Raw genomic sequence first — 27716 nt, forward strand, 5'->3', positions numbered from 1 at the left:
CTGACACTCGTTTGAGGAATCCCAGATAAGCCGAAGTTGGGATCTGATCCTCCCAGAATAGAAACTGGGACGTTTAACTAAACTCTGCAACCTACCGTTGTGCGACTGATTAACACGGAGACCATCTTACGCACCTACGTACGGATGGAATTCCTGTTCCTCCCCGAACCCTAACCCTAACTCCTACTCCTCCCATTGGCTAAAGAAACCCTGAAAGACTGAGCAAGGAGCCGTTCTCCTCTGCAGGCTGACCCATTGTCCAGTTCTGGGTCTGAGAAGTGACGGCCCAGGGATCACACCCGAGAAGAAGCCAGGTTTCCACTGAGTGAGGCAACTCAAGGACAGGATTTGTCCTTATCGGACTGAATACAAACGTCAGCTGGGATTTTCACCCTGCGGGGCAGGTCTAATCTGGTGGGTTTGGGCTGCTAAATCTAACCAGCACCCGGGCAAATTGGTAATTTTCACATCCCAAACATGCGTCCAGTCTTTGGGCAACATCTTGCCGGCCCCGATCCCGCCCCGCACTCTATTGAGGAAGGAATAAATCAGTTGCACAAATAGAAACTGGGAAGTGACTGCCGAGGAAGGAGTACTGGAGAAAGGGATTTGGGGTCAGAGTGGATCAGAAGCTTAATACGAGTCAGCAGTGTCACAGCCTTGCAAAAAAACACAAACATTGTTCTGGGCTGTATTAGCAGGAGTGTTGTAAGCAAGATCAGAGAAGTAATTTTCCTGCTCTTCTCTGCGCTGATTAGGCCTCAGCTGGAGTACTGGGTCCAGTTAACAGCACCACAATTCAGGAAAGTTATGAACAAATTGGAGGACGTCCAGAGCAGAGCAACAAAATGATTAAAGCTCCAGCACACGTGGCCTAGGAGGGGAGATGGAAAAAACTGGATGTCTTTAGTCAGAGAAGAGAAAACTGGGTGGCTGGAGGCTTTTCAGGGAGTTCAGTGGGATGAGAGAGGATGCTGGGGGGCTGGCAGGAATTAAAGGGGCGTGTGGGGAGTGTTACAGGACTGCAGGACGGTGAGGGTGTGGTGAGGGGGCCTGGGTGTATGGTGGCCACTGAGGCAGGACTGTGAGCAGGCCTAGAGGTTAGAGCAGGGAAGAGGGGCTGCGACACAGGACACCTGGGTTCTCTCTGTATCTGCTGTGTCATTTCCTGGGAGCCAGGACACCTGGGCTATATCCCTGGCTCGGGAAGGGGAGTGGTGTCTAGTGGTTAGAGCCAGAGAGTGGGCAGGGGGCGGGCCAAGACGCCTGGGTTCTCTCTGTATCTCTGCTGTGTCATTTCCCCTCTGGCACTGCACGGGCACAGCTCCCAGCCGTATGGCCTCACAGAGGCTGCCACATCCCCTTCATGTGGTCACAGACTCTCCAGGGGGCTTCTCAGAAATCCTCCTGCCGCGGTCGCTGTGAGAAAGATCAAAGAGCTGCGTTCCCGCCCGCCACCGAGATCCGTGGCTGTCACCCCCAGCCCCCAGCACGCAGACACGGGCGGGGAGCTGAGTGCGGCTGGGCGTAGGTAAGGAAAGCCCCCAGATGTGCCCAGCTGTGAGCCGGCTCCCTTGATCCTGCTAGACATGTCCCCACTGGGGTCTTCTCTGTCCAGGGGTGCCTCATCCCCAGCTGTGCAGCGACCCAGCTGTGCAGCATCCATCCAGCTGTGCTGTAGCCCCAGCTATGCAGGATCCGCAGCTGCTGGGCTGACGCACAGCTCATCCTTCCCACAGCCCGTGTGGTCGGTTGTGGCTGGAAAATTAGATGCCTGAGCCCTGCATTCGGAGGAGCGTGTGAGCGACCCTGAGGTTTCCTGCCCCCCACCTCCCACGCAGCTCAGTCTATAAAGCCCCACGGCCCCAAGCAGATGCACCGTCCCTGCACTGACTCCGAACATGCAGGTCTACGTCTGGTTGCTGGTCCCCACGGCCCTTCTCCTGCCCCCCGGGGCTTGGTCTGGTGAGTGGGGCTGGGCTTGGAGCCCCCTGGGGCTTTGGAGTGAATGAGGTGGTCTGCGGGATGGGGGCTCTCTGGCTGGTATCTCAGAGACCACCGGAGCTTTGGGGTGAATGGGGTTTGTGTCTAGGGGCCTGCAGTGGTGAACAGGGGGCTCTCAACATCTGGATCGGTGCAGAGGGGGAGATGGGCTGCATCCAGAGGTCCTCAGCTGTGCACATCTGGGCCGTGGGGCTCACCAGACCTGGGGGCAACAGAACTGCTCCCGCTGGGGTGTCCCATGGGAACCCGCGCTGATCCCTCCCCTCCTCTCTCTCTCCGTGGTGCCAGGAGAGATCATCGGGGGCCGGGTCACCAAGCCCCATTCTCGACCCTACATGGCCTTTCTCAAGAGACAGACCTCCAGGGGTCCAATGATCTGCGGCGGTTTCCTGGTGGGGAAGGATTTTGTGCTGACGGCCGCCCACTGCGCTGAGGGGTAAGAGCCTGTCTGTCTCTGTGCCCCGGTGTCTCCCTGAACTCAGGACCCAGCTGTGCAGAGCCCGCAGTTGTGCAGGGATCCAGCTGTGCAGGGGTCCAGCTGTGCAAAGCCCCGCCTCCTTTCAGTGGTGTCCTGTGGGAAATGCAAAGAGAACCCTAAGGGTGTCAGAGCTGCATTGGGTCATTCGTATTCATGGTGTAAACACGTTATGATGTAATTCATTCGTTAGGGACCGGTTGTGTGGTTATTTAGTGGCATTTCAGACCGAGATCAGATGCCCCCCCGTTTTTCCAGGCACTGCCCAGACCCCAGCCGAGCCCCTGCCCCAATCCCCACAGCTGGCACCCCTTCGCACTGCACAGGGGTTAGGGCACCGCTTCCATGGGCCCAGCCGTCCTCTCTCAACCGCACCCTTGTCCGGTCTCTGTCTGGCTTCCAGGACCACCACCGTGATCCTCGGAGCCCACAACGTCCATCAGAGAGAGAAGACCCAGCAGAAAATCTCTGTTCAGCGCAAGTTCCCTCACCCCAGATACAATGAGACGAGCTTCGAGAACGACCTCATGCTGCTGCAGGTACCTGCCCCAGAGACTCCCCCACCAGGGCCTGGCCCGGACCGACACCCTGTCTGGGTGGGACACTGAGCCCTCTGCTTTCTCCCCACTGCAGCTGGCAAAGCCGGTGAAGCCGAGCGAGGAGGTGGGGACCATCCCGCTGCCCCAGGCCGGCCATGTCGTGGAGCCGGGCTCCGTGTGCAGTGTGGCCGGATGGGGGAAAATCAGCCGCTACGCAACCACCAACGTCCTCCACGAAGTGGAGCTGGAGGTAATGGAGGACGGGACCTGCCAGAAGAACTGGAAGATGCGACGCCACTACAAGCCCTCGGTGATGATGTGCGCGGGGGACCCGGAAAAGAAAAAGTCCTCATTCTCGGTAAACGTCCAGCCTTTGTGGGGAGGCTGGGCTGGGAGTATCCCCCGGTGGCCAAGGGAGTTAGGAGCCTAGTTACATTGATCTTCATGGGCCAACACGGAGACTGGGATACAATACTCCCTCATCTATCTATCTATCCCTATACACACCCCTCTATCTATCTATCTATCTATCTACCTATCTATCTATCCCTATACACACCCATCTATCTATCTATCTATCTATCTATCTAGCAGCAGAGGTGACAGGAACAATGCCTGAAAGCAGCTCCCATACCTGGCTCTTTTTTCGCAGGGCGATTCCGGGGGCCCCCTGGTCTGCGATGGGACGGCCCAGGGCATCGTCTCTTTTGGCAAAGGCGACGGGTCCCCACCGAGGGTGTTCACCAGGGTCTCTGCGTACATCCCCTGGATCAGGAAAACCATGAGAAAGCCGCGGGATTAACCTTGCGCAAGCACCTGCCTGGCTCTGGGCCTCAGTTTCCCCTCTGCAAAACGGATGTGCCAATCCTCATTTTGCTCCTCGGGGATAAGTCCGTATAGCCGTGACCGGAGCCCCACTGCTGCGGTGATGGGCTCACAGTAAAGCCGGTCAGTAAATCAGATCCCTGTTTGTTCTGCCTGATGCGCGTGATTTTAAAACCCGAAATAGTCCCTGTCAGACGCTGGAGGTTTCAGCTCGAGAGCCGGGTCTCTGGGTCCCAGGAGAGCAGAGGGACAAAGCGATCCCTGCGCTAGTGGCCGTAGACACATCTCACCAAGGGCATGGGGCTTGACAAGCTGCCAGCGTTCGGTGGAGCCCTTCCACGCCACCCTGCAGGGCTCAGCCCCAGGGAAGTGGCGTCATAGGTGTAGTGAGTCTTTCAGGTCTGAGACAGGAGCGGCTTGTGGAGCACGGTGAAGGCCTGGCTGGTTGGCACCAAATGGGCCTTTTGTGTTACAGGTCCTGGGAGCCAGGATGTCTGGTTTCTCTCCCTAGCTCCGGGAGGGCAGTGGGGTCTAGTGGTTAGAGCCAGGGAGGTTGGGGCCAGGATTCCTGGGTTCTCTCTGTATCTCTGCTGTGTCATTTCCCCTCTGGCACTGCACGGGCACAGCTCCCAGCCATGGGGCCTCACAGAGGCTGCCACATCCCCTTCCCGTGGTCACAGACTCTCCAGGGGGCCTTCTTGGAAACCCTCCCCCTGTGATGGGGGCTGGTGGCAGCTCTGCCAAGTGCCCCCCCCCCCCCCGCCCACATCTCATCCACCTTGAGAAAGATCAAAGGGCTGAGTTCCCACCCGCCTTTGAGATCTGTGGCTGTCACCTACAGCCCCCAACTTGGAGACACGGGGGGGAGGTCTGCTTGGATGGGTCCAGGTGAGGAAGGGCCCCAGATGTGCCCAGCTGTGAGCCGGCTCCCTTGATCCTGCTAGACATGTCGCCACCGGTGTCTTTGCCACCCAGAGGTGCCCCATTCCCTGCTGTGCAGAGAACCAGGTGTGCATCATACATCCAGCTGTGCTGGATGTCCCAGATGTGCAGGAGCTGCAGCGGCAGGGCTGACGCACGGCCTGTCCTTCCCCCCTCGCCCCTGTGGTCAGCTGTGATTGGTACCTGAGATGAATGAACTCTGCATGCGGATAAGCGTGCAGGTGTCCCTGAGGTTTCCTGGCCCCCAGCTCCCACGCAGCTCAGTCTATAAAGCCCCACGGCCCCAGACAGATGCATCGTCCCTGCATTGACTCCGAACATGCAGGTCTACATCTGGCTGCTGCTCCCCACGGCCCTTCTCCTGCCCCCCGGGGCTTGGGCTGGTGAGTGGGGCTGGGATCGGGGCCCCCTGCGACTTTGGGGTGAATGAGGGGGTCTGCGGATGCGGGCTCTGTGGGTGGTATCCCGGGGCCTGTGACAGTCCATGCCCCAGATGCTCCCCCCTTTTACAGAACTATGATAAATTCCGTACAAAGTCCTCTTTGGGCATTATCATCGGAAAACTCATAATTTGCTGATCATCATTGTCCTGATATAAGAGGTGGTGCGTAACCTTATCAAATTCTGTGCTGCAGACCCGTTCTGAGGCTGGGGAGCAGCCACAAAACTGTCCCCCACACACAAACAGCTAACCCACCCCTCAGCCGCCTGTCAACACCACCAAACGGGCCACTCTCCGGCAGGAAAAAGGAGGAAAAATCTCCTTCTGGGCAAAGAAAGAGCGGGGGGGGAGGTCTCGGACGGTGCCCAGGAGGGTTAGGTTGGTAGGTCCCAGTGGCCTCTCCTGGCCTTGCAATCTCTGGGTCTGGGAATTGAGGCACAGAACAGCCCAGTTGCGTTTCTGATGCTGGGAGATGGGGGTGTGGGGATCCTCAGCCAGGTGGTTAGGGCACCAGCACACAGAGGACTCCAGCTGTACCCTGAGGCTTCCCCGAGAGGTTTCTCCACCCTTTGCCCCTCCCCAAGATGGGGGTTGCAGGGCATCAGGGTCTGTGCCCCTGTGGTCACCAGGTTCTGACCTCCCCTCCCAGTCCATATAACTCCCAGGGCTGAGGCAGAGGCTCCGTGCCTGTCCCTGGATGGCTCTTGCTCCAGTTTCTGCTCCCTGCAGCCTTTCTCCTATCCCCCGGGCCAGGGGCTGGTGAGTGTGGGGGGATAGAGGGCTGTGGGGAATGGGTCTCTTTCCCGGCAGGGCAGCAGTGAGGATCCTGCTGGGCCAAGGGGGCTTTAGGTAACCCCACAGCTGGGGTTTTACACAGCTGGGGCTCTCAGGGCAGCCTGAGGGCTGGGCTCCATGGGGACTCCTCTGCCAACCCGTGCCCCGCACTGGGACAATGGCCACGGGGCTGACGCACAGGGCTGGCGCCCAAGAAATCTGGGACAATTTCCGGCATCAGTCCTTGCTCCCTGCGGGAACCTCGGGCCCGTCCCCGGGGCTGGGAGTTTCAAAGAGTGCTGACGGGAACCGAGCAACCAAACCGCTCAGACAGGTCTAAGAACAAGCCCTGTGCCTCAATTTCCCCATCTGCACAATGGGAGGAAGGATTCTGGCTGTGTCTGTTTGAACGGGATCTGTTTGGGGCAGGGATTGTGGGGCTGTGCAGCTCCTGGCGCAATGGGAGCCCTGATCTTGGTCTAGGTGGCAGCATAATGCAGAGAACAGCAAGGAGCAGCATACAGTTGGATTTTACAATATACCCACCCAGGGGAAGACTTGTTCACCGCTGATCACCAAAGGTCTTTCTTCATTTTTCCACGGGAAATTTGGACTTTAGGCGTTCCACCCCAAGCCCACTTTTTTTTTCCAGTGGCCCAAACCTGAAAGTTTTCCTCTGAAAACCTCCCAAAATGGGACAAAAAGAATCAGTTTCACCAGAGAAATTCAGTAACTCAGGCCGTGCAATCACTGACCCACTGCTGGTGCGTTTGGGGCCGAGGCTCCACCCAGCGATGTCAGAGCTTTAGATTCACCCTCCGCCCCCACGGGGCGTCCTGTCTGGGGGGGAGCTGGGCAGGGGGCAGGGATCCAGGCACAGGGATCCCCCAGGGAGAGCAGCACTCGTGCGCCGTGGGTTGAGGTTGTGGGACGGGCAGCTCAGTCTCAGCCCATCCCGGGGAGATGATGGGGTCTTTATGTGAACCTGGTTCTCCCCCAGGTGAAATTATCCAGGGACTGGAAGCCCAGCCCCACTCTAGGCCCTACATGGTCTCCAGTCCTCAATTCCCTCCTGACCCATGTGGTCTGGGTCAAGCGCTGGGTTCCCCCAGAGCAGTATGGGTCTCTGGTTACAGGCGTGGGGCCATAACACCCAAAGCACTGGAATTACACCCACCCCCAAATCCAGTGGCTGACTGGACAGATCCAGACAGACATGATCTGTGCTTCTCTAAGTCCCCCTCCATCCGTCTAGCTCTGCGACTGGTAACAGGTGCCAGGCTGCCCAGTGCCGCCCTGTACCAGGCCATGCCGTGTGGCCAATCTCTGCCTGGCTAAAGGACGGATTTTTCTTGGAGAGATTCCCAGAGTTGCCCTCCGGTGCCATGCATCCCCCCGACCCCAACCCGCCGCACTAAGAGATCCACGTGTCGTCGATAGATTCAGCCACTCCAAGGCCAGAGGCACTACGGGACCCCTGCCCGTCCCAGCCCCGAGTTAATCCCGGTTGAACTAGGACTGAGCTGTCAGAGAAACGTCTTCGTCCGCAGGGACGGGGAATCCAGCCCAGCCCTAGGGAGCAGCATCTGCGAACCTGCCCCAGCCACAGCCGCCGAAGGGATTTGAACGGGCATTTCCCAGGCAAAGTCTTTCAGATCTGGGGAGTGTGGGGTGGTCACTCTCACCCCATCCCCCCATCATATCCGGCCCAATGTCCCTCTGCGCCACCTGCCGGCATTTCACCTCCTGATCGCGAGGCACGCCCCTCGATATTTCGGCCCCTCCACCAACCTGGGTTGGGTTCAGCCGGCCATTTGATCCCCCTCCAGGTGAGGCCGGGCTACAGACCCTGCTTTACCACAAGAGCAGCTTTGTGAACCTTGAACTGCCCTGCCCAACATTGAAAACCGCAGAGGGGAAACTGAGGCAGAGTCTGAGCGTCATAAAAATGTGACCAAGATTCCCACGTTCTTGACCGGCGGATGGGTGAGGTTGAGACAGTGCTGCCATTTGTGAACCCTCATGTGTGGGACAGGGGGGCAGGCAGGCAGGGAGTCAGGCGGGAGGGAAGCTGCAGATAGCGTACGGCAAAAGCTTTACAGAGACTGGGACCCAGGCGTCCAGGATGACAGTGCTGGGGTCTCACCCTAGGGTGCTCTCAGAGCTCCCATCCTCTGGGAGCAGAGACTGGGACATGGGATGGGACCCAGGCATCCGGGACAGCAGTTAATGGGGACCAGAGGCTCTACGCAATCAATATTAACAAGGGGTAAAGGGCACAAGTGAATATGGAGATGGAGAGATGGGTGGGGACAGGTGGAGGTGCAGTAGCCAGAGAGAACCAGCCCTGCCCACCCTGAGAGTCAGAGCACCCAGCTCCTCCAGACTGTCCGCCATGCATAGACCTCACAGCGCAGGTGGGTGTCAATATCCACACGGGACAGGTGGGGAAACTGAGGCACAGGGAGTTGCTCCCAGCAGGCCAAGCCAGAGCCTTTCCATCATTCTCTTTGGTGCCACCCCATGGCCATTCGCAGGGTGTACACTCGTAGGGAGACCAGAGCCCTACAGAGGGTTTGCAGGTTCCTCTCCAGGTACAGGAGGAAGCTGGAGATCCTTGTGGGTTGTTGGTGGGAGGGACCCGCTGGGATCTGCTGTGAAGATGATGCCCTGGGCTGCCCTGTCGCTCACCACAGCTGCCCTGTCAGGAACCAGCGCCAGGCAGCTATGGACCGTTTCTCCACTGAAGATCTCAAGCTACTTGGTTTAGGAACTGAGGCCGACCAGCTATTTGCCTGGCGCTGAGCGGGGGTGATTGATCCAGGTGGAGCAGAGCCGGTAGACGCAGAAGCCTGACTGCAGATGTGTGGAGCAGCCTCCCACTGTTGGAAAAAGATTCCAAATGAGGTTCGTTTACCCTGCACCAGATAGAAAAGAGATCCACGCAGGTAGTTGGGCAGTCTCCAAGTTTTATTTCTGCAAAGGTCAGACACTTCCCAGCAAGTGGTCAGTGTGAGACCCCGAAGGCATGCTCTTTTACATATTTATACAAACATAGACAAAGAAATTATATATGCATAAATTCTTAATACTTAATGCTTATAGGTACATTCAAATTATCTCTATTACTATTGGCCTACTTCTTCTAAAGGTATTCATAACAAAAAACATGCTAACAGAAGATTTCAGCTTATCTCTCTGGGCTGCTTGGTCTCTCTCAAGGCTATATAACTAGTTAGAACCAGTTGAGGCTATCTCCTTGCTTCTTCTAGGAACGCTTTCTCTGACCCTGGTACAAAACAAGCACTGTAAGAACAAAAAAGGAGGGGGCTGGCAATCTCTACAAAATAGCAGAACATTAAAAAGAACTAAAATGGAGTAACTGTGGTCAAGCAAACAATTATTTTCTTTCACCACCCACCCCCAAATCCCCACTCAGAGGGACACGGGGTTGTGCGAGGGGCTGGGGTCAACCCACTGTCACAGGCAGCGAAACACTCAGGAGTCCAGCCACCAGCAACAGCTGCTGCGAAAAAAACCCATTTATTGCATCACAAGCTCCCCAGCGGAGGGAACGCTGCACATTTTCCATTTCTGAAGCTATTGAGGATACAAGCAAAAAGGAACGGGGTATGTGGCCTGACGTCTGGAGGAGCAGGTCGCGTAGCAGCAGGCTGACCACGCTCTCCCTGTTGCTAGATTTGTCTCATGGTGCGAGTGATCCAGGGCATGAAGTGGGAAATCCGGGTGTACACAGCAGGAGGCGCGATGTTGTTCTCGATGAACGTTGAGACGACGCCCCTGGCCACTCCACCACACACGAGAGGGCCTCCAGAATCGCCCTGCCCCAGAACAAGCAGGGAGACAGGGGTTCATACCCGGGACTCACGCATTGTTTGGGCCAATGTTACACTCAAAAAGAAAATGAACGAACACCGAGACGGGGGATTCATAGAATCTAAGACCACAGGAACCACTGTGATTATCTCATCTCAGCTCCTGTGTAACGCCGGCCATGGGACGGCCTCGAACTAATTCCTGGCTGCACTAGGGCAAGAACATACATAATAACATCCAGCCTTGATTTAAAAATCCCCAGTGCTGGAGACTTTACTTTTATAGCTGTGACTGATGGAACTCTGCATCTCCAACTGGGGCAGCTCATATCTTTAGCTGTGGGGTAGGGTGACCAGCTGTCCCGATTTAATAGGGGCAGTCCCGATATTTGGGGATTTCTCTTATATGGGCGCTTCTTACCTCCCACCCCCCGTCCTGTTTCTTCACACTTGCTGTCTGGTCACCCTGCTCTGGGGGTCCCCGTGTTTCAGCCAAGACATTACACAAGTTCCATGTAAACTGGGGGCAGGAGTTGATCTTCCTCCTCTGAAGCCTGAGAAGTGGCCGGGGCCGAGGATGGGACACTGGACAGCGCTGTGCGCTGATAGAGAAGATTCTGTCTCATGGGAGCTTGGCTGGGTCTTGCTCACATGGCCAGGGTCTGAGGGATCCCCATCTTCTGGTTGTGAAGGAATCTTCCTCCCAGGTCAGATGGGTGGGGACCTTGGGGCGTCACCTCACTCTGGGGCCTGGGTCACCTGTTGCTACCCTCTGGGTAGGTGCACGTCCATTCCCTGCCACTGTGGGGCTCGGGCATCGGTGGCCCCTCGGTCCCTCCTCTTCTCTGCCTGTCTCCCCAACAGCTGAGTCTCCTGTGGGCCATAATACCTTGGGCGCTTTCAGGATTGGCTGATCTGCTCCCTGCTGGGCTTCAGCTCTGTCATGCCAGGACTCTGTGGGGGCTCGCCTGGGCTTTGAAAGATTGAAAGACCCACCTTGGGTCTGTCACTGACCAAAGGGACTGGGGGTGTCCCTGTCAACAGCGCGGGAGCCTCCGGTGGGGTTCACAGTGTCTCGTGTTTCGTGCATTGCTGGGGACAGGGAGCCGGGCCTCGTGGGCCGTGTGCAGTCAGGGAACATGGATTTTGGGACCCCGCCGCATCGGACCCCTGTGATGTGTGAATTAGGCAGCAAGAGGCCGTGTGATGGCCCCGGACAGTGGGTGGCAAGGGGAGGTGAAGGTGTCAGTGCACAACCTGGGCCAGGTCACTTCAGGTAGATAATCAGGATGGCTCTGGTCCCGTTGTCCTCACCAGGCCCCTGTGAGCTCCGGCAGCCCCCGCACAAAGCAGCTGAAGAAGGACAAAATGCAGCAGGAGCTCACAGCCGGCAGCCGCTTACCAGATAAATTGTCTTGTTGTCGCGGGGATCCCCTGCACACAGCATGCTGACGGGGTTGTAGTAATGGTACCGGGTGTCACAGGTCTGGTCCTTTATCTCTGTCAGGTTCACTTCCCGAAGGGTGATGGTTGTATGGGTCCGGGAGGTCCTACCCCAGCCAGCCGTGCTGCACAAGGTCCTCATGGGGACAATGCGATCAGCCGGTGGTAAATTGATCGGTCTCACCCAGTTAGTCAGCGTCGCGTAGTCCCTCAGCTGTCGGAGCAGAGACGGGAGGGGAGTGGACCCAGCCCAGAAACCTCTGTGTGTGTGTGTGTGTTTGTGTATGTGTGTTTGTGCGTGTGTGTGTATGCTGGATGAAGAAAAATCAGAAACTTAAGAATCAGGGGGCGGGGTGATGGGATGGGGGCGGGGCCTGCAGCAGCATGATTTCGTTGTTATCAGTCCTTTTGCTGTATTGCGGGTGGGGGATATTGACGTCCGCAGGGATCACCTGTCGGCTCCCTTCCTGTTCATTAATCTTGTGGGCCCCCAGATACACTGATCTTGCTGTGAGAGCCAAGAGCAACGCGTGGGATGTAAGGGGCAGAGCGGGGAGCTGGGAGAGGGGTGCAGGGACAGTGATATGGGGGCACGTGGCAGCCTGGGGCTGCTATCCGGCCCTGGGCACTGGCTGGCTGGGGGGGTGGGAACGGGGCACAAGGGGCCTTTCCCCTCTAGGGGGTGCCTGCTGCAGCACAGAGCCCCTGCCCCGTGGCGTTGGGGTCCCAGCCAGTGTCTCCCCTGGCCCCATGTGCTGTTCCTCTGAGTGCCTTCATTGCCCGGTATCCTCCCGGCCCCTGGCTCTCAGCTCCCTGCACCCCGGGACCCCCTGGTTAGATCCAGATGGGGTCTGTGCCCAGCTCCCCCAGCCCAGAGTCTTGCCCAGCTGTCCTGGGGCTGGGGAGCCCCCCCATCCCCGCTCTGCTCCTTCCCCGTGAACTACAACTGTGTCAGAGCTCCCGGCACCCATCGCCCGCTAACGCCCGACCTGGGCGGAAGAGCTGGGAGAGGCTGGATGATCTCGTTACACAGCCAGACCACGGCCGCTCCTTCACGCTTGTTGGGCGTCTTCCCGGGCCCCAGCCCACAGGGCGATGCTGTTCTGAACCCCGTCATTTGGGATATGGCCGGGAGATGCTGGGATTTTCCGGATGTAGCTCAGCTCCACGACCTGTATTGGCCGTTCGAGTTCTGCCAGCAGGTCCACGTTTCGCGCGCAGACCGAAAACCAGAGACTGCCAGGGCCTGCTGTAACCAGCTTTAGCTTCACCAGCCCTGCTGCTGTCTGTGCATTTCTTGCTGGACTTTCTGCCTTCGACCCCTCGTCAAATAGGACTGCCCCCAACTCCTGGAGCCAGTGGAACAGGTCAAGCTCTTGATGCGTCAGTTGAACCCGCCACGTCGGCTTGTCTCAGCCTGGCTTTTTCTGCATCCATTTCCAGGCCCTGCTTTGCCGAGGTTTCAGCCAATCATTTTGCCAGGTTCGCAAATTCCTCGTCACGGCCTGCCCGGCCGTCAGTGTCAACAGCCAGTCGAAGCTTTGAGCCTGTTCACCCCCCAATACCAACGGTGCAAAGGTGATCTTCTCCAGTGCATCCATGGTTATGCGCGTCACGCTGTCTGAATGAGGGAGCCCCTGAGGTGTATTCAGGAGCTCTGATTGCTCCCTTCTACACCAGACTCGCGTTGGGGGTGTCACACTGGGTAGATTGGGGGGGGGGGGGCATCTGTCATATTGGTTAACATCAGTGTGTCAAAATCATAATAATTCATGGAGGTATGCCATGTCAGCTACTGTTAGAGAGGTAGTAATGTGCTAAGTCAGATGACAATACTTATGTTCATGTGTTCTATCTGTAATGGAAGTTCTGGACATATTTGATGTACCTGTATTTCAAATTGTGCTGGCCGGGACACACCCCAGACGGAGAGGCGGCAGGACAATAACCTGCTTAATGGACCATCAAAACCTTTACAGAAGCAAAGGGCCCAGGAAGAAACTAAAGGCAGACCTGAAGAGTTACCAGGATTGGCCTATGTGACTCTGGACTCCATTTTAGTTCTTGTAACATTCCACAAGACAGCATGGCCAGGGACAGAGGGTAGATAAGGCCGAGCCACACAAACCATTTTGCCTTTGTTCTTGTCCAGCTACAGACACACACCTACCTCTAGATCAATTCATTTTGTAATTGAACCGAAGGACTAAGACCAATCCGGTTATTGGATGTGCACCAGGGGAACTGTACAAGCTGCAACTCCACAGTTCTTCTTGAAATCTGATGTATATGCACTTTCGATCATTTGTATGTAGCTGATATACTTTGACCCTTTAACACTTCTCTCATGGTTTATTTCTTTCCAAGGTTCCTGCAGGCTCCATGGGGCATCCTGTCTGGGGGCGGGGAGCTGGGCAGGGGGCAGGGATCCAGGCACAGGGATCCCCCAGGGAGAGCATCACTTGTGGGCAGTGGGTTGAGATTGAGGTCGTGGGGACCTGCCCTCCTTTTACAGCCTGCCCTGACCTTGGCATTTTCAAGTGGTTGCCCTGGGCACGGACGGGTCACAGTGGCGTAGTCTTAGCGGGATCCACAGAACCAGAACATTTGGGTTTTGGATCAGAACCTCACGCTGTTCCAAATTTTAACATTTGATATTGAGAGTGTCAAACATTAGAGCGAGTCAGGATAAGTGATTCACAATCAGATGGAGCAATCAAGCTGCAAGCCGTGAGAGAGAGGCAGCATCTGCAGCATGAGAGAGACAGGGCTCTTGAGGAAGAGAGAGCCCAGGAACTCAGCAGGCTGAGACTAGAAGCTGAGGCGAGAATTTGTCAGTTGGACCAGAGGTGGTTCTGGATTTATCTGAGACCCAAGAAGGAAAGGTTCCTAAGCCTGTGTCTGTTGGGTGGTAATGACATGCCCATGGGGGAAGATGCCCCGGTCCCCAAAAGCTTGTCTGGGAACAGCCAGGTGGTCTGGGACAAAGGGGGGAAAGTTTCAGATTGTTTGGATGTTAAGAAAGGCAGGTTACCTGCTGAGAAAGAGTTCATCTCCCAGCTTCTGTCTAAAGAGCAGACAGGGTGTGCCGCTTCCCTTATGCTAATTGAGGGGGTGCCAGTGATCTCAGATTTGGTCTTGGACTTAACTGAAACCCAGAAGGAGTCTGTGAGGGCTCAGGGAAAGGTCTCTGTAGAGCAACCTCTAGCTGAAGAGGGAAGAGACGTTTCTCTGAAGAGTGGCTTGTTGCCTAAAACTGCTCCTGAAGGAATAAAACCTCCTGATAGTTTTTGCAAGCAGTTTTCTGCAACTGAAGGGTGTGAAAGTGAAATGATTAAGTTGGCTCAGGGTGAGTCAGTGCCTGTAGCGAGCAATAGTTTGTATGTTGAGAAACTTGGCTCAGTTTCTACCTGCCAGGGCTTTTCAGGTGTGGATGGATTCACTGACTGTGTTTTAGAAAGGGCCAGTTTGGATATTTTGGAAAAGGCTCCAGATGAAATGAAAATCATTTGGGAGCTTAACCAGCCCTGCAATCCAACGGCTGTGCTTGGTCATTACAGCGGGGAGACAGATGTTGGAACCTGAATGTCTCCAGGCCGGTAGCTCTGTAAGTGAACAGAGTGTCTCCGTTTCAAAGGAAGGATTGGGCAGCTGTAGTGATGCACCAGGACAGATGTGAAATGGATCTCTTGGAGGAAGGGGGGGTGGGGCAGGCAGACTCTCCCCTCTGAATGCTGTGGGTGTATGGTGCAGTCTGTTAGTGGACCCAGGTACATCTGGTGCTAGGTGGAGTCAGATTGGCAGTGGAAAAAACACCAGAACCCTGTCTGTGAAAGGCTAGTGAAAGTGGTTGATGCCTCTTAAAAACCAAGCCCAGACTTGAATCAGATAACAGTTAAGACTTTGGAAACTCCTGAACTACCTAGTGTGTGTGTGGGAGGGGAGGGGGGTAATGCAAATAACCTGCCCGGCAGGGGGGAAGAAAATCCACCCATAGCTGTTAGCCAGGACAACTCATCTTGGGCGTGGCCAGCTGAAGGTGGGTTGGATGTGCCTGGGACGGCTCTGAATTTAAGTGAAATTCAGAATGAATTTGTTAGGGCTCAAAGAGGAGATGTTTCTTTGGAGGGGGCCAGAATGGGGGTCCAAAGCCTAGCCCCAGCAGGGGGAGCAGGCAGATTTTTCATGCATGAGGACTTGCTGTACAGAGAATTCCCTCCAGGGGAAAAGCAGCCTCATGGAAAAAACTGCCATCAATTTATAGTGCCTGAGGGATGTGAAATTGAGCTGTTAAAGTCGGCTCACAATGATCCCTTTGCAGGACATCTGGGCATAGGAGAAATTTGTGACAGGCTGAAACAAAACTTGTATTGGCCTTACCTGTCTGACACAGTGCAGGGTTATTGCAGAAGCTGTGATTGTGTCAGGAGCACAGGAGTTTGAAGGGTCCTAGGAAGGTCCCCCTGCAGCCTTTGCCCATTATTGGGGAGGTGTTTGCCAGAGTGTCTGTGGATATTGGGGGGCTGCTCCCTAACCCTTCCAGAAATGGGAAGGAGCATATTCTGGAGTGGGTGGATTTGGCCACCATGTACCCTGAGGCTGTGGCTTTATCTGAGGTTAAGGCTGAGATAGTGGCCTCAGCTCTGTTTAGTATTTTTAGCTGGGTGGAGTTTTCCAAGGGAATCTTGTCAGGCCCTGGTGCCAATTGTATGTCAGTTGTGTGTGAGCAGCTATGGGAAAGGTGTGAAATAAGTCATCTGAAAGATGCCCCTTATCAGACAGAGATCAATGGCTGGGTAGAAAGATTTAACGGGACATTAAAGGCCATGCTAAAATGTATGTGGTCAGACACCAGAATGACTGGGGTGTCTGGTTACCTTCTCTGATGTGTGCGTACAGACGTGTACCCCAAGAGCCTACAGGGTTAGCTCCTTTTGAACTGCTTCACTGGAAGCAGGTCACGGCACCCCTGGATCTGATTTGGGATTCCTGGGAGGGTAATACAGAGGTGACAGAACAACCACTGGGGTGTATCTGTCACAGTTTAGAGAGGATTTACAAGATCTCACAAGAGGAGCATAGATTATGTGCCAAGAACCCACTATGGAGCTAACCGAACCCTTACAACTGTGTGTAAACCTTGAACAACATTGTTACCTCCATAGTGAACCTTGCAAGGAAAAAGCCTGTTTTAAGTGAACATAATTTTGCTGTTAACATTTATGCCCATGTTAAATCTTGTAATTTGTTGTTAATGCCAGAAACTGTAAAAATGCACCATGTGCCTGATACTTCATAAAACATTTGAAGCATGTTAAGAACTGAAGAGGGAAAGTTTCTGTGATGCACTCAGCAGTGTCTTGGGACACCCCTTTCTGCATCAATTTTGCATGGGAGGTGTCAGGCAGGCTGGATAAGGGGGGCCCATGAGGTGTATTCAGGAGCTCTGATTACTCCTTGCTACACCACTCTCGTGTTGGGGGTGTCATGCTGGGTAGATTGGGTGGAGGGGGAGTGCATTTGTTATATTGTTTGACATCAATATGTCAAAATCATAATAATTCATGGAGATATGCCATGTCAAGTACTGTTAGGAAGGATGTAATGTGCTAAGTCAGATGATAATACTTATGTTGACGTGTGATATGTGTAATGGAAGTTATGGATATATTTGCTGTATCTGTATTTCAAATTGTGCTGCCTGGGATACACCCCAGATAGGATGGTGGCAGGCAGGACAATAGTCTGCTTAATAGCCCATTGAGACACCCCCAGGTGCAAGGGGCTGAGGGGGAGGAGCCTCAAATATGCCTGATGAAGCATCAGGACTAGCCCATGTGACTCTGGACTCCATTTTAGTTCTTGTAATATTCCACAGGCCACATGGCCAGGGACAGAGGTTAGATAAGTCCAAGCCACAGAAACCATTTTGCCTTTGTTCCTGTTCAGTTACTGACACACACCTGCTTCTGGATCAATTCACTTGCAACCGAACCGAAGGACTGAGGCCCATCCAGGTACTAGATGTGCACCAGAGGAACTGTACGAGGTGCAACTCCACAATTCTCCCAGAGACTTGATGTATATGGACTTTCAAATTATCTGTATGTATCTGATTTGCTTACCCTTTAACTTTTCTCTTGTGGTTTGTTTCTTTTTACAATAAACCTTTAGTTTTAGTTACTGAAGGATTGGCTGGCAGCGTGGTATTTTAGGTGAGATCCCAACTGATATTGCTCTGGTGCTGTGGCTGACCCCTTGGGGTCAGAGGGAACCTTTTTAGTAAAGAGCAGAGAGTTTAAATAACTGGTCTCTTTACTGGACCTTGTGCTGATTTGGAAGCCAGGAGCTGAAATGCAGTAAAGAGGGCTGTGTGCATTTGTGTACTGGCTTCTGAGGGGATTCAGAAGTGCAGTTTGTGGCTGGTTGGGAAGTCTGGCTTCAGTGCCACCCACCAGTGCTGGGAGAATCCGCTCCCTTTTTACAGCCTGCCCTGACCATGGCATTATCAGGTGGCTGCCCTGAGCACGGAACGGATCACAAGGGGTTCCAGGGAGGATGGAGCTAGGCTGTTCTCAGTGGTGGCAGATGACAGAACAAGGAGCAACGGTCTCAAGTTGCAGTGGGGGAGGTCTAGGTTGGATATTGGGAAAAACTTTTTCACTAGGAGGGTGGTGAAGCACTAGAATGGGTTACCTAGGGAGGTGGTGGAATCTCCATCTTTAGAGGTTTTTAAGCTGAGGCTTGACAAAGCCCTGGCTGGGATGATTTAGCTGAGGTTAGTCCTGCTTTGAGCAGGGGGTTGGACTAGATACCTCCTGAGATCCCTTCCAACCCTCATCTTCTATGATTCTATGATGGAAAGACCATCAGAATCCGATGGCCATGAGTCAGAGGATGAAGGGCTGGCGACGGTCCCACGACATGCGAGGATATGTGGCCCGGGGAGGCTGAATGAAGGAAAGATGACGGAGCCCTGGGACAATCTTCCGTATTCCCTGCGGTTTGGCATCTGAATGGGCTGGAGATGCCGCACAGATGCCGGAGATTGTTCCTCTCGGATTGGCTCCAGGTGCCATCTTTGGTGTCCAATCTAGGCGCCAGTCGATCCGGGGTGAGTGACTGATCTCGGGGGATGGGGGCCACCCTGGCCGGAGGGGGTGGTTTGGGGGATCAGTGATTGTGTATCGCTAAGTCTGGGGGGGAGAAAGAGCAGAGGGCGTAAGGGGACCGTGGGGGATGCCCTGGGAAGGCTGGTGGAGGGCTGCAGTCGTTCACACTGAGTGCAGGAGGGGGGAACCGGATCACAGGACACTCCGGCGGTTTGGGGCGTCGGCCCCATTTTGGCCAGCCCCGCCCCGGGGTTGGTATCCCAGCTGCACACTGCAAGGGCCAGTTGGCCACCCCTGCCCCGTATGAGAGCCAGCCAAGGGAGGAGATGGATGGATTTGGTATGACCACCGGCTGAGGCAGACCCTGAAAGAGATGTCTTAGTGCATGGTGGGGGGGGTTCAGGAAAACCCCGATCTTGTGGGGCCAGTCAGCAATGACTGAATTCGGGGAAGTGTCTTGTGGAACTATCAGGAAACGTCGCCCCTAGCTGGCAGCGTGTGATTAGGGGAACGAGGGTTGGGGAAAGCAGGAACAGGTGCCTCCCATGGGGGCCACAGAGCTGGGGTTTCTGTGAGTAGCCAGTGCCCGGGACTGGGCGTTGGAGGGGAGCGGGACAAGCGGGCTTGGGGGGAAGCTGCTGTTAACCTTTCCCTTATATAGGCGCCCATCACCCCCCAGCCCAATTTTTCCTGCCTGCTCTCTGGCCACCCTAGGCAGGGCAACAAAGGTGTGTCAAGGGCAGAACTGGGACAATGTCACCCAGGAAGATTTAATGGCAGCTTGTCCGATCTGTCTGAAATTTTTGGTTGGGGTTTCCAATTTCAACCCCCCTCCCCCCCCCCCCCCCCACTCCCGGCTCCATCCCGCAAGAAGAAGGGAAGGTACTTTTCATGACATTTTCCCCCTTGATTTCGGTCAATGCGAGGTGTTTGTAGGACTTATTAGGAATCCCCCCTGCCCTCCAATGCACCAAAGCGACCATTATCGGGGGGAGGGAGGGAATGCTGCTGAAAATGATTCGAGGCCATCACAAAAATGGAAAAGGAAAGCGTCTTTAGCCACCGAGACGCACCTGCCGATCTCGGAGCCGTCAAATCCAGACCGGCCGCCTTCCCAGAAGAGGCTTTACAGATCCACAGAGAGCTAAGCTGTGGGAAGTGGTATCTTTTATAGGGCACGCCAGGCTCTTTCGCCAGGGGAAGTGGGGCCGATAGACAGACAGACAAATAGATGGGGGGATGGGAGATGGGAAGAGGCCAATCGATTATTTGTCACTAGAACAGTTTCCAACCTGTTCCCCTTTTGTCTCGGAAGTTGAACCTCTGGGGTACGACCAGCCACTTGCCCAGGCAGCTTTTCTCCTTGCGGTTCCCTTTGCAGCTCAGCCCTGGCCAGCGGGGAACCCTCCAGCACGGCGTGGGTTCATTCCCCGCTGCCACCCCCAGCTCCCCGTTCCCAGGGCCCAGCCTAGTGCATTACGCACCAGCCCAGCCTTTGTCTGTGGAGCCGATTCCCCCGCGCCCGGCGGATTCAGCGGCTGCGCTGGATTCATGGCTCGGGTCGGTCGCTCATTCCCGGAATCTCTCGTTTTTTTTTAACTTCATTTTTATTCATTGCTGGCTCCAAAGCAGTGAGCGAGATGCACCAGGCTGCTCAGCAGTGCGGGGAAGGGGAGGTGGGACGGAGAAGATCAGTGCCCTCGATTGATCTGCCCTCAGTGCAGCCTTCGCGGAGTTCCCTTCCCACCAGCGAATGCCCGCTGGCCTGGCCGGAGCTGGGACAGGGTGTTTGCAGCGGGACGCGACCACCCCGGGGTGACTAACCCGTGGGACAGGCCCGGTGAGGACGGGGTTTTCACATGAGTTAGCAGGGCAGGGACGGACAAGGATCTCCCATGAACAGCCCCTCGACCGGCTGACACGGGGAGAGCTACAAACCCCCGTGTCTTCCCCAGCGCTGGGCTCGTGTCCGTCACCCCGGGAGAAATAAACCAGCTGCTTCCCTAGTGAAAAGACAGGCTGAGGGCCGAGATTTCCAGAGGAGCTGACAGGAGCCAGTCTTGAACCCAGCTCCTTACTGCCCTAGGCTCCCTGCGTTGAGGCTCATGGGTTGGGCGCTGCCTGAGCGAAGCGATAGCTGGGAGGGCTCAGTCTGGTGGGGCTCAGCCCCCCTGCAAAGCAGGCCCCACGGCTGGGCCTTGCCAAAGGACAGAAGCGTCGTAGCTCCGACCCCTGCAGCGATTCCCGGCGGGGATCAGGGTTGCAGGTTCTTCATCGTTTTCTGAATCCAGGTGATGAAGGTGGAGACTCTTGTGTACACCCCGGGGGGGTGGCAGGGTCCCCAGGATACGATGCCCTGGGGTTTTCCCTTGCACACCAGGGGGCCCCCAGAGTCGCCCTGCGAAATAGAACAAGCCACAGATGGAGAACAGCTCCATGAGTCGTTTCCCAGGGCCAGACCAGCTCATTGACACCCCCCACCCCTGGTGCAGCTGGTCTTAGTGTCACTCCCCCAATGTCCCCACTACTCTGCTGGGGACCCCCCCATGGGTCAGCTGGTCTGTGCGCCCCAGTCCCCCTCCACCCCCAGAGATGGTCTTTGCCTTCCCTGGGAGAAGAACAGCTATTTTCCCATTCATTTGTACAGCACCTAGCGCAGTGGGACCTGAGCCCCCAATCGCTGCTTGTAGGCCTGACTGCAACTCCCGCAGCCTCACTGATCGTCACGATTTATCGAGGGTGCTGGAAGCCAGGGGGAGATTCACCTGTGCAGAGTCTTTGCCCTTCTTTGGATCCCCGGCACACAGCATCGTGGTGGGGTTATAGAGGGAATATGTCTGGCACTCCTCATTCTCCAGCACCTCCACATCCACCTCCTGCAGCCTGTCCGTGGTCGATGTGCACCCTATCCGGCCCCAGCCAGCAACGTTGCAGACGTCCCCTGGTTTTATTGTCTTGTTGGTGGCGGGCAAGGAGATGGTTTTCACGTAATTGTTCAGAGTCACTTTCCTGTCCAGCTGCGACCCAGGAACAATGAACAAAATGAGGATCACTCTCAAGGACCCAGAGACAAACACCCCACCCCAGAGAAAGGCAGAGCCATGATGTCACAGGGGTCGGGGGATGGGTTGGGACAGTACCTGCAGCACTGTGAGGTCACAGGGGGTGGAGGGATGGGATCAGGGAGGTACCTTTAGCAGCATGATGTCGTTGTTTTTAGTCCTATTGTTGTATTGCGGGTGGGGGATGTGGCGTACTGCTCTGATCACTACTTGGCTCGCTTCACGTCTCCTAATGTTGTGAGCTCCCAGTGTGACTTTGATCTTGCTGCAAAAGCCAAGAACAACGCGTGGGGCATTAGGGGCAAAGGAGCGGGGCTGGGGGAGGGGCGCAGGGACAGTGATATGGGGGGATGGGGCAGTCTGGGGCTCTCAGGCCGAGATCTCGGACTCAGCTTCCGGCCTGAAAACCCTCACCCCACTGCTGGCTGAGGGGGTGGGAATGGCAGATTCAGTCAGCTGGCCTGGGATGACAGGTCCCCCTCGCCCTCCCTCTGGTTGGCTGTCGGGAGGGGACCGTCGCCCATCAGCTGCATTTCCACCGGCTCTCGCCACATCCTGGGGCTCCCTGCCCCTCCCACATCACGGCAGGATGTGGTACAGGGGCCAGAAGGGGGACAGGTCCCGGTGCGACTGTCAACCGCGGAGGACTGTCCTCAGTGTGCCCTGACCACGTCACGCCACAGGGTGGGGAGGGCCACGCCAGGGTACACAGGATCTGCGGTGATGTTGGCAACCCTGCCCCAACTCATTGGGGTCCCAGTTGGTGTCTGCCCCGGCCCCCTGTGCTGTTCCCCTGAGCGCCTTTGCTGCCCGGTGTCCTCCCAGCGCCTGGGTCTCAGCTCCCTGCACCACAGGGACCCCCCCCCCCCCGCTAGATCCAGACGGGGTCTGTGCCCAGCTCCCCCAGCCCAGATGTTCTCCTTCCCTGTGACCTACGACGATGCCAGAACTCCTGGCCACCCCATCGCCCGCTAACGCCCGACCTGCCCCCCATGCAGAGACGCTTACTCTCCATTGCAGTGAGCGGCCGTCAGCACGAAGTTCTCCGACACCAGGAACCCTCCACAGTGGAAGCTATTTTGTCCACGTTGTATTTCCAGGTAGGCCATGTGGGGCCTGGAGTGGGGCCGGGCTTCCTGTCCCCCGATGATCTCACCTGGGGGGTTAACATAAAGGGCCCCATCGTCTCTCCGGGACAGGCTGGGACTGAGCTGCCCATCCCACAACCTCAACTCATGAACCCCGGTGATGCTCTCCCTAGGGGATCCTTGTGCCTGGACCCCTCCCCACCAGACAGGATGCCCCGGGGTCCCGGGAGGTGAATCTTAAGCTCTGACATCACTGGGAGGAGACTCGGTGTCAAACGCACCAGGAGTGGGTCAGTGATCGCATGGCCTTGAGTTACCTGCGTTGGGTGCCGGGGTCACCTCCATCTCTCCTGCTGACATTCCACCTTCTCCGTCAACCCACAGTTACAGGCCAGGCCTCCTCCAAGGCTGACCCTTCATCTGTTTTCCAACCACTAATCGGGTTTTCTAGAAAATGAACATTTCCCCAGATTGTGTCTCCTCGCCCCAAACATTGCAGCGTTTTTCTTGGAAAACTGATGATATCCCCCGGTTTTCTGAACCTTTCAGCTGCAAGTTTGTTGCGCTTCGTCGCCAATATGTTTTTTTTTAACTTTGGTTGTAAATTGTGGAATACAAGAAGGGATTGATATTCTAACCATTCATATTACAGATTACTAAATGTTTCAAGCCTAGCTAAGGTGAGGTAGCAAATGCTTAATATTTACAGGAAGTTTATATAGTATGAAAGGTTCATGTATATTGTGTTATGTTTGTTTTTCTCACTCTCTCCAGATGTCTTTTAAAAAATTAATAAAAATTAATAAAACATCTCACGGAAAAACTTTTCAGACCAACTCAGAACGAGTCTCAGTCCAGGTGGATGAAACCAAAACTCGACATTTGGCATAAGGACAGCGGGGTGGAGGGGAGAGCAGGGCAGGGAAGAAGTAGTGAAGCTGAAGGACAGGGCTGGCACACGACCGAATGGGGATAAACTGGGCATGGCACAGACCCCAACCAATATGGGAACCCCTCTCCATGCATGTTGCAGCAATTCCCTTCCCTAAAGAGCTTCAGTTTAAAACTTTCAAACAAATGAAGAAGGAGGTAGAATATAGGAGTCCTGGCTCCCAGCCCCCCTTCTCTGACCATTACACCCCAATCCCCTCGCAGAGCTGGGAATAGAACCCAGGAGTCCTGGCTCCTGGTGCCCACTTAAGATCCCCTGTGTCTCTCTCCTGTTCTCAGTCTCTCTTTCTGTCTCGCAGGGGATTTATCTCGGTACCAGCTCGGCCACCTGGGCTCCCTCACCCCCACCTCCAAACCCTTCAGTAGCTGAGTTTTTTGAGGCAGTGATCACCCTGGCAGATGCATCTGACACTGGGGAGGAGCCGGGATTCTCAAAGAGCACAGAGAGATCCCGATTCCCTGTCACTCACCAGCCCCAGCCCCAATCCCAGGGGGGCAGAAAAAGGCCACAGGCAGCAGGATGAGGATCAACATCATCACCTTCTTGGAAAAACTAAATCCCTTGTGCCTCCACCCTGGAGGATTTATAGAGCCACTGGCAAACCCCAAGTCATGTATGCTGTGGGTTCATGCAGGGTCCCTGCGAAACATCAGCCTCTGGCTGCTGGCACATCGGGGGCAGGAGGGAGGGAGCCGGTGACTGGAAAACAGCCTCCCTCCAGAGGCAGGAGCCCACGGGGGAAAGACCCTCGTAGACGGGGCGTCTCCTCCCCCAGAACATCTGGGAGTAGGACCAGTAACCCAGCATATCTGGCTCTGGGGTTCCCTGCATCTCGCCCAGCTTCTCCGTCCCAGCTGCTCATCTGGGGGAGAGCAGCCGGCGCTGAATCACCAGCTGGCTCGCCTCGGCTCCCCACTTCCTTCCCAGCTCGCATCTCAGAGCAGCGAGTCCCTTCTGCAGACTGAACAAGCCCAGTTCCCTCAGCCTCTCCTCATAAATCATGTGCTCCAGTCCACTACTCCTTTTTGTTGCCCTCTGCTGGACTCTCTCCAATTTGTCCACATCCTTCCTGTGGTGGGGAGCACAAAACTGGACACAATACTCCAGTTGTGGCCTCACCAGTGCCAAATAGAGGGGAATAATCACTTCCCTACATCTGCTGGCAATGCTCCTACTAATGCAGCCCAATATGGCCTTCTTGGCCATAAGGGTACACTGCTGACTCATATCCAGCCTCTTGTCCACTGTGACCCCCAGGTCCTTTTCTACCAAACTACTGCCTAGCTCGTCAGTCCCCAGTCTGTAGCTGTGCATGGGATTCTTCCATCCTAAGTGCAGAATTCTGCCCTTGTCCTTTTTGAACCTCATTGCGGAGGGCAAGGAAAATGATGAAAGGGCTGGAGCACATGAGGAGAGGCTGAGGGAACTAGGCTTGTTCAGTATTTAGAAGAGAAGAATGAGGGGGGATTTGATAACAACCTTTAACCACCTGCAGGGGTTTCCAGGGAGGATGGAGCTGGGCTGTTCTCAGTGGTGGTAGGTGACAGAACAAGGAGCAATGGTCTCAAATTGCAGTGGAGGAGGTCTAGGTTGGATATTAGGAAACTTTTTCCACTAGGCGGGTGGTGAAGCACTGGAATGGGTTACCTAGGGAGGTGGTGGAATCTCCATCCTGAGAGGTTTTTAAGTCCCAGCTTGACAAAGCCTGGCTGGGATGATTTAGTTGGGGTTGGTCCTGCTTTGAGCAGGGGTTGGACTAGATACCTCCTGAGGTCCCTTCCAACCTCCATTTTCTAGGGTTCTCTGATTAGTCCAGTCAGCCCTCAGTAGGCTGCTTTTGTGGGTGCTTCTCCTTCCCTGTCATCTCCCGGTGACCAGCCAGGGCAGCTTCAAGCCCGACCCGCTAAAGTTTTGGTGTAATGGAAAATTATATTTTTTTTACTATTGGCATTTTTCTCCCAAAGCCTCGTCTCGAACTTGACTGAATTACTGCAGCAAAACAGCTTCTCCCTCTCCCCCCCCCCTCCCCCCAGCCCTCCATCAAGTTTGGGTATTTTTAGGTGAGACTTTTCAGGTTTTGGTCACTGTAAAAGGAAATATGTTGGGGGGTTTCCCGGGGGGGGGGGGGAACCTTTAGTGATCAGCTGTGAACTAGTCTCCACGCGGGTGGGTGGGTATGTTGGAAAATCCAACCTTTAACACATGGTTGGTCTCTGCGTTAGGGTAGCGCCTAGACCGAGATCAGCCCCCCCGGTGCCAGGAGCTGCACAGACCCTGACCGAGATCAGGGTCCCTTCCCCTCATTGTACCAGGCCTTACACTTCCCCACAATCCCTGCCCCAAAGGGTGTCTGGTTCAAACAGAGACAGGAAGAATTGTTCTTCCCATTGCAGCGATGGGGAAAGTGAGGTCCCGGGAGATTGTTCCTAGAACTGCCTAAGACGACTGGGGGCCCATCAGTGATCTATGCAAATCCCTGTCCACAGAGATCCTGCACAGAGGTGGGAACTGCTCCCAGATTTCTTGGGTCCCAGCCTGGCACCTTAGCCTGATGGCCGGTGTCCCTGTGTGGGGCACGGATTGGAAGAGGGGTTCCCAAGGAGTCTGCGGGAGTTGGGACACCCAGACCCTTGGGCTGCTGTGAGAGCCCCAGCCACACTCAGGAGAGGCTGCGGGTTACCTAGTGTCCCCTTGGCCCAGCAGGATCGGGGGGCAGACCCTCACTGCTGCCCACATCTCCCCTTATGGGGCAAGGGCCCCTCTCCCCATGGACCCCAATCCTCCCCACACTCACCAGCCCAAGCCGCTGGGGGCAGGAGAAAGGCCGCCGGGAGCAGGACGAGGATCAAGAGCTGCATCATCAGAGCCATCCAGGGACGGGCACGGAGCCTCTGCCTCAGCCCTGGGACTTATATGGACTGAGAGGGAAGGGCTGGGCCTGGTGACCGGATGGGCCGGGTACAGACGCCCATTGGGAAGCCTCAGGTCACAGCCGCACCCACACGGGGCAGGGATTTCCTCTCTGCTCTGGTGCACAAACCACCTAGCTGAGAATGTGGCTAACACCCCCCCTCCAAACGACCAATGTTAGTAATGCCCCTGGGCTGTTCTGCACCTCGATTCCCAGACCCAGAGATTGCAAGCCCAGGAGGGTCCAATGGGTCTTTCCAGCCTGACCCCCTGGGCACCCCAGAGCCCAGAACCCAGCCACCGACTCTGGCCTGAAGCCCCATACTGTGGTGACGCTGGGGTAGGTGTTGGAGAGAGACGCCCCATCTCCAGGGAAAGAGGCTCTGTGGTGGCCCCAGATCAGCTGCTGCCCAGTTCTGAGTTCATTTCAGTCCCAGCTGGACCTTTGCTGGCTCCAGCTCCCAGCCGTTGGGTCCCGTCCAGCCGGGGCCAGCGAGGTTGAAAAGCCCCTGCTCTCAGAAAACCCCCTCCACACGGAGGCTCCTGCAGTTGGGGGCCAAGTCCCCTCTTTGACTCCCACACCCCCAGGCGTTGTATCTCAGTGGAGTTCGTTCCACCAGGTAGGGTCTCCAGATCTGAACTCATCCTTGTAGCTGTTTACAATCTGCCAACATCCTGCTGCAGGTGTAAGCAAACCAGAGCTGGACACGGGTCTCTGGTCCTGGTCCCACTGAGGCCTTAACGCAAAGGTGACCCCACCTCCTTGCTCCTAGTTGATATCTCGCAATTTATACACCCAAGAATGGCATCTGCTCGCTTAGCTCCATCATCGCGCTGGGAGCTCATGTTGGGTTGGTTTCCACCATGCTCCCTTTCAGAATCCCCGCTCTCCAGGATCCAGCCCCCGTCCTGCCGGCATCAGCAACATTCCTTCTCCCTTGAGGTCTGACCTTGGCTTTGGGTGGATTCACGTGCAGGTATAATTGAGCCCAGGTGACCTAGATAGCGCCATAGAAGTGAGATGTCCTCACCCACGAATCGCTGAGCCATCAGCAAACTTGAGTAGCAATGGATATTTCATGATCTTCCACATCACTGATATAGATATTGAATAACTTCGGGTCCAGAATAGATCCCTGCAGGGCTCCACCAGAGATGTCCCAGGGGATGCTGGTTCCCCTTTGAGGGGAGACACTGCTTGGTTCAAATCTTGCTTAGCTTGCTTAAATTAGAATTAGACAGTGAATTTATTTTTGATTCTTAGGTAACCATCACTGAACTCTAATCCTGCTACTTACAACCGCCTAAAACT

At 55.4% G+C, this 27716-nt stretch overlaps 2 protein-coding genes across 2 annotated transcripts; one reads left to right on the top strand and one right to left on the bottom strand.

The window, feature by feature from the left end:
- The first annotated feature begins 1901 nt into the window (after positions 1–1901).
- Positions 1902–3820, top strand: LOC137143417 (mast cell protease 1A-like). Its single transcript, XM_067533179.1, has 5 exons — positions 1902–1965; positions 2293–2440; positions 2883–3018; positions 3113–3376; positions 3671–3820. The coding sequence occupies exons 1-5, from the start codon at positions 1902–1904 to the stop codon at positions 3818–3820; spliced, it is 762 nt and encodes a 253-aa protein (XP_067389280.1).
- A 16826-nt stretch (positions 3821–20646) lies between these two features.
- LOC137143416 (mast cell protease 1A-like) lies at positions 20647–26364 on the bottom strand. The gene is made up of 5 exons (XM_067533178.1): positions 26289–26364; positions 22463–22610; positions 21584–21719; positions 21158–21409; positions 20647–20790 (listed from the first exon to the last, which is right to left on the bottom strand). Exons 1-5 carry the CDS (start codon positions 26362–26364, stop codon positions 20647–20649), a joined length of 756 nt encoding a protein of 251 aa, XP_067389279.1.
- Between the last annotated feature and the right edge of the window lie 1352 nt (positions 26365–27716).

Source organism: Emydura macquarii, unplaced genomic scaffold (genome assembly GCF_026122565.2).
Source record: "Emydura macquarii macquarii isolate MOO-44397 ecotype Brisbane River unplaced genomic scaffold, CSIRO-AGI_Emac_v2 contig_3325, whole genome shotgun sequence".
Taxonomy (NCBI): Eukaryota; Metazoa; Chordata; order Testudines; family Chelidae; genus Emydura; species Emydura macquarii.